Source organism: Schistocerca nitens, chromosome 8 (genome assembly GCF_023898315.1).
Source record: "Schistocerca nitens isolate TAMUIC-IGC-003100 chromosome 8, iqSchNite1.1, whole genome shotgun sequence".
In the NCBI taxonomy this organism is placed as follows: domain Eukaryota; kingdom Metazoa; phylum Arthropoda; class Insecta; order Orthoptera; family Acrididae; genus Schistocerca; species Schistocerca nitens.
In genome coordinates, this window is record NC_064621.1 from 250,948,835 (window position 1) to 250,963,630 (window position 14,796).

The window sequence follows — 14,796 nt, forward strand, 5'->3', positions numbered from 1 at the left end:
ATTTGGGAATACTTGCTTACGTTTGGCAGAAGTAACGCATATTTTTCTCTTTCATTTTGCTATTTTTGTTTGCGTGATATGAGAACGAGTCACGGGCATGTCGGAAATATTTAAAAAAAAACGTTTTAACCACACTACACAAAGCTATGCCATTTTTTGACACATTTCCTCTCCCATACGTCCAACGCAACTTTTCCAGCGTTTAGAAAGTGGCCGAATATCCTTAGAGAAAGAATTCGCTTACGAGCACATGCCATCATCTGTGCAACGTGTAGCGTAACTACGTATTTAGGAGAACGAAAGAACTTGCCGCAGTGTGATTGGTTGAATGGTCCAGACTTATTGGAAACGTCTCGAGGAAAGTATCTCGGGTAATATACCGCTTTACAGAATACAGGCATATTTCTTTTTTCCTTATCCATGTAACTTACAACCGAGATGCAAACAGCAGCTAAGAAATGAGAGGCGTATCACAAAACTTTGCATCCTTTCGAACCGGATCTCAAGACGCCAATGGCTGAACAGCAGGTGTGACGGTTGACGTGACCTCGGCGCGAGAAAGGAAGCCCGCACGTAGAACCCACCCAAGGATTGCCCACACCCTAATAAAACCATTACGGTGACCTCGAATATCCTCTCCCTCACCTCCTTCATTACAAGTTATAAACCTTCGCATCGGGTCAGTGGGCAAGTCTCTTCGAAAACATAATCTTTGACACGAAGTGTCGATATCGCTGAACGAAAGGATCAGGCTTTCAGAATTCGGAACTTGTCTCGAGTACCTTCTCACTACGTGACAAAGAGGACCCTACAGTCGACATCTCTTTTGGTATGAATGTAAGAAGTTGCTTTGAGTTGACGTCTTATTGTCTGCACAGACGTGTTACTTTCCATGCTAAGACGTTTATTTCCATTCCACTAGTCAGAATCCGTACATAGTCCGTACATCTTCATTGATCATAGGTACTGTGTGTATTGTGTATGTCTCAAGATTTTCGTGGCCTTTGTAGTTGAAGGTGAAATCTCCTAGTCTGTTCAGCCACGTCATTTTCGTCTTATAGAATCGACGTTTCGGCTCTTCTGCTGGGATTTTCAAGCTGCCCTAATGCCTTTGGTTAATTGAACGAAGGACGAAGTAACATTTTTTTTCCGTTCGCGCCGAAAACGTTATCCGTCGTAGACGGCAGAAAATAAGTTGCAGTAACAACCATGAATCTCCGGGTAACCGGGGCACCTGAAAATACTGAAAAACATCCCAGTATAGAGGTCGAAACGTCGATTGTGTAAGGAGAGGAAGATGAAACGACATGGTCTAACAACCTACAAAGTTTCCTCTTGACCATACAGAGGGGGAAGTGTCCAAAACCAAAACCCATTTCATTTTTGTTTCAAAAAATAGGAAATAAAATTTTCCGTTATAAAAGCAAGTAATATTTACTTCATAATGTCAACAATATAGGAAAAGACAGATTGCTACTCACCGTAAAGAGAACACGTCGGCCGGCCATTGTGGCCTTGCGGTTCTAGGCGCTTCAGTCTGGAACCGCGTGACCGCTACGGTCGCAGGTTCGAATCCTGCCTAGGGCATGGATGTGTGTGATGTCCTTAGGTTAGTTAGGTTTAAGTAGTTCTAAGTTCTTGGGGACTGATGACCACAGATGTTAAGTCCCATAGTGCTCAGATTCATTTGAACCATTTGAAGAACACGTCAAGTTGCAAACAGGCACAATTAAAAGACACTCACACATAGCTTTCGGCCACAGTCTTCGTCAGTAAAACACAGACACACACACACACACACACACACACACACACACACACACACACACACACAAAGCACACCGGATGCACACAGGACCGTCAGTTGCAGCATCTCAGGCATTCCGCCCCGAGATGCTGGAGTTGGTAGTCGTGTTTGTGTGACGTGTGCCTGCTTGTCTTTGTGTGTGTGTGTGTGTGTGTGTGTGTGTGTGTGTGTGTGTGTGTGTGTGTGTGTGTGTCTGTGTGTGTGGGTGTGTGGGTGTGTGTGTGTCTGTGTGTGTTTTGCTGACTAAGGCTGCAGCTGAAAGCTATGTGTGAGTGTCTTTTAATTGTGCCTGTTTGCAACTTGACGTGTTCTTCAAATGGTTCAAATGGCTCTGAGCACTATGGGACTTAACATCTGTGGTCATCAGTCCCCTAGAACTTAGAACTACTTAAACCTAACTAACCTAAGGACATCACACACATCCATGCCCTAGGCAGGATTCGAACCTGCGACCGTAGCGGTCACGCGGTTCCAGACTCAAGCGCCTAGAACCGCACGGCCACAATGGCCGGCCGACGTGTTCTCTTTACGGTGAGTAGCAATCTGTCTTTTCCTACGTTGTTGATATTTCTATCCATAGTTTCGATTGTTTCCTTTATAATGTTATGCACCATTTACAATTTAGTCTTAGAAAATACAAATAAAAGATATACAAAAAAGATTTTCAGTAACCTTACGCTTAGCAAGTTTGAAAAATAGGTGCCAAAATGGAACCCTTGTAAAAATAATCAAAATAACGCAGATCGAAAAAAGGTAAAGGTATTAAACCAGACAAAATTAAATCAAATTTCAAAGCATAAGTATAACATATCATCTTTCTGAACCGAAGAGTTCTGCTATAAGATGATCCGGTACTCTTTCTTTCTGGCACTTTGGTTTTGTGGTATTGAAAAAGACTAACTCACTTTTTTTCTCAGCAATTTCGTCTTTGAAACGGTGTTCAGTTTCATTTATCTCTTTCAGGTGTACGGGTACTCTTCACACTCCATTACGAGTAAGACCACAGAAACATGTTTACATAGCAGAACAACAGTAAACCAGCTATTCTTCAATATCATACCAAAAAGTGTGTGTCTGCTTCTTTTCATTATGCTGTTTCCTTAGATGTACCATTCTTCATCTCTGACAACCTCATAAGTGTTTATTTATTTATTTATTTATTTATTTGGAGCGTTTAACTGTTTACTTGTCTCTTTACAGCACATCTTTCTCTAACTGCACCTGTAGCTTATGTTGTTTTAGGCGCATTCCATTTTCTTGGTCACTGGAATCTACAATAGGAATCCAAGAAACTGTGTTCCCTAATACAGGCAGACATTTAACATGATAAACTAGGGATTCGGGTTCAAGCAATTTAACTGCGTCCAGTTTACATGATTGTAGCCTATATTTTGTTAACTCAATAATTTGTTTACGGAACATTAAAATGATGTGAATTAGTCATATAAACAATAACTTTGGACCTTAGTATTTAAGAGCACATACAGGTAGAAAGGGTTACCTGCCACCATGTAGATGAAGTAACGTAAACTGTATCGCAATTTAATAACTATTTTCATTGTCAAGAAATGGCGAACTGATAAGCAGCAAGTGAAGTGAGCGTAGCAGGCGCTCCGCTAGAGATTGGTGGAAGCCTGAACTACTTGTCCCACTGGGGTTCAGGATAACGCACAGCCAGATCAGGGGGCCGTTTTAGAAGAGGGAGACCATTTTAGGGCACTTTCCTCTATTGTTTTGACTTTGTAACCGTTTCTCATTACACTTAATATTTATACACAAATTGTAAGGAGTAAACCGTATTTTACATTTCAGCACACCACCTCATTCGACGTACACGGCTGTTATAATGTTACAGAAGCAACCATGAGTGTTTCTGGTTCAAATGGTTCAAATGGCTCTGAGCACTATGGGACTCAACTGCTGAGGTCATTAGTCCCCTAGAACTTAGAACTAGTTAAACCTAACTAACCTAAGGACATCACACACATCCATGCCCGAGGCAGGATTCGAACCTGCGACCGTAGCGGTCTCGCGGTTCCAGACTGCAGCGCCAGAACCGCGCGGCCACTTCGGCCGGCGAGTGTTTCTGGCAAGATCATCAGATCCACTGTGTATTCGTAACTCAGCCTGAGTCAAAATACAATGACGTGTGTGCTCTGACCACCGCGACAAATCTTCATTATATATCAATGGGGTCCTTCTTTGTTACCAGAGATCGTTTGCCTTTGAGCCGCTGCCTCTTTCCGCTTCGTAATGTTTGTGATGAAGGAGACGCCTTCAAGCACACCGGACTCGGTGATTAATCTCTCTTCCCAAAATGCCTACACGCGACAGTCCTCCTACCGAAACTGCTGTTAAGCCTTTGCGCTGCCTCCGTGACTGGCCGCAAGACAGATGGCTGCTATAATCAATTTAAGAGTGGGGTAGGGGGAATCAGCAGCCTTCCAAAAACAGCTCTGCAGTATTCTGTACCTGTCTTATTACTATGAATGAAACACTGCACAGACTTACCTCATTAGCCTTTTGTGAGTTGGTATTTCAGTTTTCCAAGCAGGAACGATAAATACCTCAACCCCAGGTCACGTGTTAGGCACACTCACATTACAGGGACCTGTTTAGGAAAGCACTAACTTTTCAAACAGATGACAAGGACCATGTTCTGTAGTATAGTAGTATTTGTTGCGTGTGTCTCTGTGTATTCAAGATAGTCATCTCTTGACATGCAAAGACATCGAATTAGCCGGCCGGAGTGGCCGAGCGGTTCTAGGCGCTTCAGTCTGGAACCGCGCGACCGCTACGGTCGCAGATTCTAATCCTGCCTCGGGCATGAATGTGTGTGATGTGCTTAGGTTAGTTAGGTTTAAGTAGTTCTAAGTTCTAGGGGACTGATGACCTCAGAAGTTAAGTCCCATAGTGCTCACAGCCATTTGAACCATTTGAACAAAACCCTGCGATGTAAACCCTCGTTGTGATGCTTCTTAAAGAAGTAACCCATGTAGAAAAAAAAGTGATATTATTTACACTATTTACCTAGCCCACACATCAGTTAACGAACATAACATTGACAAGCCGGAAATTAAACAGCTGCAGTAAAAGCAGTGAAACGGTGGACGTATTCTCATGTAGATACGATCTTCAAGAGTGAGCAGCAGCTAATGTATGATTTAGTTGGCGTGCTGGAGACACACTGCGTCGAGAGTGTTTTAAAACCCTTGCGCAATCGTCACACTCATTACGCCCCACTTGCTCCCAGACGAACAATCCACTTCATCTGCCAGCTAACTGTGTGTTAATGAGCACAGTTCTCTTTGCTTGCTTGTCAGGCAGTAATTGTTTCGACAACATTCTCTGCGAAGGAATGTTCGTAGCGTCCTTCAAGTACTATTCACTTGTTTCGTATACCACAGAAAGGCTCATTACGGTCTGCAAACCATTCGTAAAGCGTCTACAGTTTTCGGGTGTTTCACTTAGTGTTTACGTTCCACGGGGCATGCAGAAACGGTACGTGTGCTGGTTCTCTATTACATGCCTTTGTTCTACACGTGTGTCTAAAATGATTTTTAACTGCGCACTTAACAAACAAACTATTACATCAACGTAGAAGCTCAGTAAGTACAAAGACCAGTTTTAACTATCCTCGCTGGCGTAGCAGTGACCGTGGAGAAAAGCGGTTCTGGAAGAACGTTTTGAAAAGTTCTCGAGCTTCTTTTGGTTTACGAGGGTCTCTACTTCTTCAGCCGAAAAATTTTAAAGTTATTTGTAAGAGTTTTCCGAAAAGTTTGAAGTAATGGCATCTCATCTAGTTGAGGCTTTTGTATTTCGTTATTCCTTCGTTAACAGTGCCGGAGATGCCTTACGTAGTTCTTTGAAATAAGAAAATTCCACATCCAAGTTGGCACGTTCTTTCTAACAATATGTATCAACCCTTTCGCCATCTGTTTATAGAGAATTAGTTTCTATCGCATCATTCTGTAGCTAAATTGTGTACGTACACAATCGAATTGGTAGCGCTTCACTTTCAGTTGACAGTACCTTGAAATTTGGCGGGAGGTTTGGCACATAATCCTATGTTCCACTTGCTACCCAAACCGTGAGACTCTCCGGAGAATCATCTAAGAAAAGCACATTTGAAAAACGTTGACAAGGAGAAGAGACAGCGTGTAGGACATGTTTTAAGATATCACGAATAACTTCCATGGTACTAGACGAAGCTGTAAAGGGTAAAAATTCAAGGTGAAGAGAGAGATTGGAATATACCTAGCAGACAACAATAGCTGACGATCATCCTACTCTGAGATAAAGACGTTGGCACAGGAGAGGAATTCGTGGGAGGCCGTATAGTACGAGTCAGAAGACTGATGGTTGACGATACTCAACCCCCCACCCCCATAAAAAAAGAAAGTCTTCTTCAGGATTCGTACAGTTCCTTGCTGGGTAAGTGTCGCTCCACTGTAACGTGATATCAGTTCCGCAGACGAAACGGTTATGCCTAAGGACAGAAGTTATTAGAATTAATATGTGAAGTATTCTTTTCCTCTTCAATATATATGCCATCAATTATGAATTTTGGCGTCTTTTAAGGTTTTCGCGGATTGTGTACCGAACGTGAGTTCGTGAGTCGACAAATCATTCATATTGTGACAGTACAAGTATCATCACATCTTTAACGGTATAAATTACTTAAGAGTTCTCGGCTATAGCAAGCTCTCGCTTTGATAATCGCACTAACTAAGATACTCGCATCTTCAGTTTCGTTACCCAGGGATGAATCGATTATATAAACGTGACACCTGTTTGTTGTACACTGAACCTTTCACTCTGCAGTAGTATGTGCCCTGTTTTGCAACTTGCTAACAGATTAAACCTTTCTGCCGGATAGGGATACTAGTCCCAAACCTCGCCCAGATTTGAAAAGTGTTTGACTGTGACATGAAATACTTATCTATGTCAGAAAACGATGATTTACTTTTACGAATGCTTAGGCAAGTAATAGTTTACAAGGAAATGATCCTAAGGTCGAAATTGCTATCGTTGTGATTGAAAATTGAGAGCCAAAGTCCAAATAATCTCCTCCAGAAAGTTACATGCCTGCGAACCATGTTCAAGAAAGGACTGATTTGTTCTATGGAACTTTAACTATTTGTGCCTTTATCTTACTTCAACTGCACCACGTGTGGGAGTCACTGAAACTTACTATATCCTACCGGCTAAAGTTTTCGTATTCCGTATTCCATCTTATATCAAGGCATCGAGGTTGCAGGCAGTTAGGTTAGCTTTTTCTGACAGAAACTAGTCATGATACGAAGATGAGAACTCTTAGCATAATAATCCATGATGCATGAAGAAAAGGGATTCAGTAAGAGACTAGCAAAGGCAAAGGGTGCATACTTCACTAAAATAAGTATATTAGTAGTAGGCTTTAATTTGGGAAAATAATTTCTATGTGAGCCCATCGGGGCTAATGATATCGTATGGAAGTGAATTATGGATTAGGGGGAAGATGGAATCAAAGAGAGTCAATTCATTTGATACGAGGTGTTACAGAATTTTAGAACTTCAGTCGATTGATATGATACGAAATGAGGAAAGGTATATATGGAAAATGAAGTAGATGGACAGGATGATAGGACATACGAAGGTCATTTTTAAAGTAAGAACCGATTTGTAACGAAATTAAAGCAACTCGGTTTATGAACGTAAATTTTATTTCAAACTATAATATGCACATTTTTTCACTTTTCAACACAGTCGCCATGATTATTTCTACATTCGTCAAGTCGTGGCACAAACTTTTGGATACCAGCATCAAAGAACTCTGTCGCCTGACCGTTAAACCAGTTAGTTACAGTTTCTTTCAACATGACATCATTTTCCAAGCGCTTTCCACAAAGAAATTCCTTCAGTTTCGGAAACAGATGAAATTCTGATGGCGCTAAATGAGACCTGTATGGTGGATGATCCAGAAATTGCCAATGGAACTTGTCCAGTTGCGTCTTTGTTCTTGCCGCAACGCGAGGCCGAGCATTGTCGTGAAGCAGAACGACGCAGTCGATTTTGAATAGCGTGCCTAAGCTTTAGTAATATTTCTCAATACCTCTCATCATTTATTGCCATTTCCAATGACAAAAAGTATAACAGAAAAATATATTTCCACTCCCAAAAAACCGTGGCCACGATTTTCAGTGTTGAAGGTTCTTGTTTGAATTTTAGTAGTTTTGTCGGGGAGTTTGAATGATGCCATTCACTGGATTGTCGTTTATCCTCTGGAGTGTAGTGCGCAACTCACTTTTCATCAACGGTCACAAAGTGACTCAAGAACTCGTTACCATCCTTGTGATAGCGATCCAAACCGGACAAAGAGTGTACCGTTTGCTTTGCTTTTTGTGTTCTTCTATCAACATTTTCGGTACTCATCTCACACACTTTTTTTTTGTAGTGAAGTTTGTCAGTAATTATGTGATAAACTACTGATATTGAAACTTGTGGAAATAGCTGATCAAGCTCGCCAATAGTGAAGTGCCTATTTTGACGAAATGCGTCATCAACTTTTTGTGTCAAGTCTTCATTCATGACAGTTGGCCGTACAAGTCGTTCTTCACCATGAACATTTGTCCTTCCTTCATTAAACGGTCTACAGCAGTTACGCACAGTTACATCATTCATTACACCTGGATCATAAACTTCAACAAGCCGCCGGTAAATTTCCGCGGGACGAACTTGTTTTGTATTTAAGAACCGAATAAGCAAGCGCACTTCACAGTCGACAGGATTACTGATTTACATGGCGACAAACAAAGCAGTATAACCATACACCCAACACCGGCAGAGAGGTGCGACGTGAAACGTAATGGCGGCACAGTAAGAGACTGTCGAAGAGTGGCCGTCCGTGAACAGACGTCACATGACAGGATGCGCAGACGCGATGCGCTATCGATTTTTACTTGAAAAATGACCCTCGCTTTTTGTAAGGCAATAGAGAACAGGTGGTAATAGAGGGGTTTATAGAGAGCAACAGTTGTAGGGGAAGACAGAGAGCCGGCCGGAGTGGCCGAGCGGTTCTAGGTGCTCCAGTCTGGAACCGGGCGACCGCTATGGTCGCAGGTTCGAATCCTGCCTCGGGAATGGATGTGTGTGATGTCCTTAGGTTAGTTAGGTTTAAGTAGTTCGAAGTTCTAGGGGGCTGATGACCTCAGAAGTTAAGTCCTATAGTGCTCAGAGCCATTTGAACCATATGAAGACAGACATCGGAACATGTAAAACAGCTAATTGAGGGCATTGGGTATATAGGCTGTACTGAAATGAAGAGACGGAGTGAATCACATAAATTAGAATAATGCTTCAAACCTTCAAATCACCCCCCCCACCCCCCCACCCCCCGGCCCATCCCGTGCGCCTCCTCACAAAATGATGACTAATGGTATCCTACTGCAGTCCATTTTCATAGGAAGGGGCATAAGTTGTTTTTTTTTTTCTTTTTTAAGGTATGTTGGCTATGTGCCATGCATTGGACAGGAGAGACATTCAGGCATGTACAAAGTGGTTGAATATAGCGGAACGTCAATTCACATGGGATCGTAGAGACGACGGCTATTGTAAGAGCGGCCCCATACGAATCCAACACATCCAGAACAAGTCGGCTTGTGTCCATATGGCAATAGCACGAGCTAAACTCGAAAGAACTGAAAAGTTTCATACAATTGTGGGCGTAAGAGAGCAACACAGATTGTCTTCCACTACTGCTCAAGAACTACAAGAAGACATTTCGTAAGTACCGCCGTGGATTGTGAAGAAACAAAGAAGGGACACGAAGATCACGGCAAATGAGGTAATAGTGCGGTAACGAAAGGGCAGGGAAATAACGATCCGCGAAGGTGACCGAGAGAAAGCGGAGTTTGCATAACCGATAAACTGGACCTTCGCTGGGGTCGTGCCGACCGCGGCTAGAGGCGGGGCAGACGGTCGGCGCAGCAGCGCAGTCCAAATTGGCACGTACCTGCCGGCGGGGCGCTCTGCGGCGAGAAGATCATGACGGTGTTGCCGATCGTGGTCGTGAAGTCGAGGAAGCCGTACACCGTCTGGGTGACCAGTGGCGCCGACCCCGTACTCTGCGCGGCAGCCGGTTGGCCGCCCCCGGAGCCGGGGTTCACGTAGACCGGGCCCTGAGCAGCGCACACTGCAACAGAACAGGAGGCGGTCGCTCAGACACTTGTCGCTGCAGATGGACATAGCACTGCTGCGAAGGCTAGACTTAAAGCCAGAGGTAGAAAGCCGTCAAAGCAGTTTGCTTTCTCTAAAAGGTGGCCACGGGCATATAAGTGATTGCTGAGCTCAATATACGCCGAGAGGTTACAAGGTCTACAGAACAGAACAGACAGTACTTGCTGCGTGCTTCAGAGTAACTTAGAAGTAAATTTGGCCGAAAGCATTGAAATATTCGTTAGAAACATCCCTTTCGTAAGAGCTGCAGCTTAATTAAAATATTTATCGACATACAGGGTGATCAAATAGTCACTATAAATTTGAAAACTGAATAAATCACAGAATAATGTAGATAGAGAGGTACAAATTGACACACATGCTTGGAATGACATGGGGTTTTATTAGAACCAAAAAGTTACAAACGTTCAAAAAATATCCGACAGATGGCGCTTCATCTGATCAGAATAGCACTAATTAGCATAACAAAGTAAGACAAAGCGAAGATTACGTTCTTTACAGGAAATGCTCAATATGTCCAATATTATTCCTCAACAACAGTTATAGTCGAGGAATAATGTTGTGAACAGCAGTGTAAAGCATGTCCGGAGTTATGGTGAGGCATTGGCGTCGGATGTTGTCTTACAGCATACCTAGAGACGTCCGACCGAGCGAGGTGGCGCAGTGGTTAGACACTGGACTCGCTTTCGGGAGGACGACGGTTCAATCCCGCGTCCGGCCATCCTGATTTAGGTTTTCCGTGATTTCCCTAAATCGCTCCAGGCAAATGCCGGGATGGTTCTTTTCAAAGGGCACGGCCGACTTCCTTCCTTAATCCTAATCCGATGAGACCGATGACCTCGCTGTCTGGTCTCCTTCCCCAAAACAACCAACAACCAATAGAGACGTCGGTCGATCACGATACACTTGCGACTTCAGGTAACCCCAAAGCCAATAATCGCACGGACTGAGGTCTGGGGACCTGGGAGGCCAAGCATGACGAAAGTGGCGGCTGAGCACACGATCATCACCAAACGACGCGCGCAAGAGATCTTTCATGCGTCAAGCAATATTTTGTTTTATTTTCGGCTCTAATAAAACCCCATGTCATTCCAAACATGTGTGTCAATTTTTACCTCTCTATCTACATTATTCCGTGGTTTATTAAGTTTTCAAATTTATACTGACTTTTTGATCACCCGGTATTTTATGTTTTCTATCGTTACTACCATATTTTTGGAGATATGATAGGTCTAATGCAACTAAATGAAAGGTATTGTGTATTGTACAATAAGCGCTTCATTAAGTTTCATCCGTGAAGCATCTTCAGTAGAAGTTTGTGAACTTACTTGTGCATATGCGTCGTCCTGTAAGTGTGCTTAGTTCGCCTGCGTCCCATGGATATCCGCGTTTCGGCGTTTTTCTAACACATTTCGTCTCAATACCTTACTTTCACTGTTCACTGTGCTTCTTGGTGTTTTTACTAGACGACATACAGGGGTTGGACAACAACATGGAAACACGGAGAGAATTGCATGATTGAACATATCTACCGATACTAGCCAAGCGTGCAGAGTTCGCTGTTGTATTTCATCACGACCGGCCCCTGCTCAGTACGTTGCAAGTGTCAGTTGTGGTCAAAACAATGTTCCGTGTAGTTTTCATAATCACAGTGGTCAAAGGGATTTAAATAAAAATCTTTTATTCAACCAATGATATTAATACATAATAACCCACCACCTTATACATTAGTGGTTCTTAATGTCTGCAATACAGTTATTTACTTTAGCAGCAGTGTTATTATGACAAATTTCCTATCTTCTTACTTGCTACATTATGTGAAGGTGTGGCCGAGCGGTTCTAGGCGCTACAGTCTGGAACCGCTACGGTCGCAGATTCGAATCCTGCCTCGGGCATGGATGTGTGTGATGTCCTTATGTTAGTTATGTATAAGCAGCTCCAAGTTCTAGGGGACTGATGACCTCAGAACTTAAGTCCCATAGTGCTCAGAGCCATTTGAACCATTTGTTTATTATGGTATGGGTAAGTAATAGAGTCAACTTTACTCTGTTTTACTGTCCTAGCAAGCTACTTCTGCAGCTTCACAGATGTGCCAGTTGATCAATAAACCTACAACGTTTTTGGCCGTGCCGACCGAGCTAACCCCACTGTGCGTGCCCCTGGCACTGGGCGGGCATTAACCTGGAGGTCGCTGCAAGTACTGTTAGAGGGTATGCAAAAATGTGTCATATTATGATCACGATTTATAAATTGTCCTACGATATTCTTTCAGGACTTTTGCTGACTATCGATGATCTTGAATGTGGTTGGATCCCTAATCAGATGGTATGTGTCTTTTTTGGGTAACTGGCGCCTTAGATCGGTGGCAACGTCATGAAAAATGGGACACTCGTAGATCACGTGGTCCAGAGTCCCAATTTCAGCACCACAGTCACACAGGGCGGTAGCCCACTTCCCGAACCGGCAAAGATATGCCGCATGCGGCCCGTGACCTGTAAGGAACTGCAGCAATCCCTTGCTTCGTTTAAAGTGCGAAAGTTGGAACCGTTCCTTGATATTTGGCAATAGCTGGTATGTCCTTCTTCCTGTCTCTTCTCTGTCCCAGAGTTCCTGCCACAGTCCTCCCCTCCGCACCCCCAGAATTTCAGTTTTTTCAATTTCTCCTCTTTTAACCAAGTACCAGGCTGTTTGTTACCTGATTTTAATATCTAAGGCACATAACCCCATGAGAATTAATAGTGTCCCCTCAGGAGATGTTCTGAAAGTTCCGATCGAGGGTAAAAACAATTGCGCTGCACCCTCCTCACAGCCATGGCAGGCATGACCCTCGTGAGCCAGTGTGCCCAGACTCCGGACCCGTAACCTACGACGGAGGCGAGAATGGTGTTGTGGTATAGTCTGATCAGTTCTGGAGTGAGGTGAAATCTCCTATGCTCAAGCATGGTGAGGTCTCCGAAGGGTTTGGTATTTCAAGAGCCACCATGTCGAACGTGTTCTGGCGTAACGACAAGCGGCGGAACGAAGACAAAAAACGGAAGCCCAGAGAAGGCGGTGGAACAACGTCGGCCAATGGTGTTCTGATTAGGACCGCACCGCGACAGGAGCGCCCCTTGCAAGAAGTGAATATAAGCGCCGCTCCTGCCACCATCGGCCGCTCAGATCGGCTCCGTATACGGACATTAGTGGACTGTATAAGCACAGTTGTAGACCAGCACTCGCAGATCAATTAACAGTGACGTGTGTCAACTTGCAGGAACATTGTGTATAGCAAGAACTCTGACTTACGTTTATGTCACCCTTCGTTGGCGATACTTGCTCTAAATACAAATTAAGTATTGTCAATTTGCTTTATGGAAATAAAACTACTAATGTTCTTTGCTTGAGTTGTTGTATAGCATTCCGAGGAGGCAGCATCCCTTATGCACCCTCTGTACGAGACGAGTGGGCAAGACCCAACAGAACTCATTCAGGGAAAGCTGAAAAACATCATACACTATGCCACAATTTTGACCCAAGTGTGTGTTGAGTAACCGTGGCTGACGTTTACTGAAGAGGACAGAGATGAAACATAAGAGGACGACAGCTGCAGAAGTCACTGCACAACTGAATGTTACACTGGCGAAACTTTTCAGCACCAGAACAACACGAATGGACCTCCATAAGCCGGGAAGTGCAGGGCGAACTAGAATTCCATCACCAGTCTTCAGTGATAAAAATGACCATAACAGGAAAATGTCGTGCAGAAGTCACAAAATCTGGGCTATGGCGCAATCGAAGAAAGCCGTATGGACGGACGAGTCTTGTTTCACATTGTTTCGAATTTCTGGCTTGGTTTACGTAGACGAGTGAAACATGCCGGGGGTTTGCTGTTGGTTTACGCAGCCATGTCGTGGTAGTCCATGGGTATCACGATTACTCTGTAGAGTTGTATTGCTGCGAAGAACTATGTGACGATTTTCGTTCATCATCTCCACCCCATGTTACTATTTTATTTGTCCAATGGTGAAGCTGTGTTCCAAGACAAAAGGGCCCCTATTCACACAGCTCGCATTGTCCAGGCCTGGTTTTATGAGCACGAGAATGAAATGTCGCGTCTCCTCTAGCCACTCAAGTCATGAGATCAAAATATCATTGAGCCTTTGTGTTTCCTTTCGAGAGGAGGGTGTGTGATCGCTACCCACTTCCATTATCGTAAACTGAACTAGACACCGTTTTGCAATAAGAGTAGTATAAGATTTCCTTTAAATCAGACAACACCAGAAATTATCCATTTCAAGACGAATGGAAGCTGTTTTGAATGCCAGCGGTTTTCCTAAACCGTGTGGTAATGTGTTGTGTTTCTGGTGTTTCCATATTTCTGTCAACTCTCTGCACATAGTGTATGACATAGACAAAACGCACCAATCCAGAGAACAATGGGTAGTAAAAATAGGGTGTTAAATCAATGTTTGTTCAGAAAATGCCGAAAAGTTTACATCTTGGGTACTCAGACCAACTAAGTACGCTTCCAGTATTACACATATGCACTAATACGGATCTGGATCTGAGCACTATGGGACTCAACTGCTGTGGTTATCAGTCCCCTAGAACTTAGAACTACTTAAACCTAACTAACCTAAGGACATCACTCACATCCATGCCCGAGGCAGGATTCGAACCTGCGACCGTAGCGGTCGCACGGTTCCGGACTGCGCGCCTAGAACCGCGAGACTACCGCGACCGGCGTGCACTAATACGATCAGATATAAGAAGAAACGGAACGTGTAGGGCAC

The 14,796-nt window shown here is 43.7% G+C and overlaps 1 protein-coding gene across 1 annotated transcript in view; it reads right to left on the bottom strand.

The window, feature by feature from the left end:
• The window catches only part of LOC126199508 (mucin-5AC), an 846,751-nt gene that overhangs the window by 196,940 nt on the left and 635,015 nt on the right, over positions 1-14,796 (bottom strand). Inside the window, exon 6 of the mRNA XM_049936430.1 lies at positions 9,801-9,980. Coding sequence (XP_049792387.1) covers positions 9,801-9,980 — 180 coding nt within the window. The remainder of the gene's footprint in view (positions 1-9,800; positions 9,981-14,796) is intronic.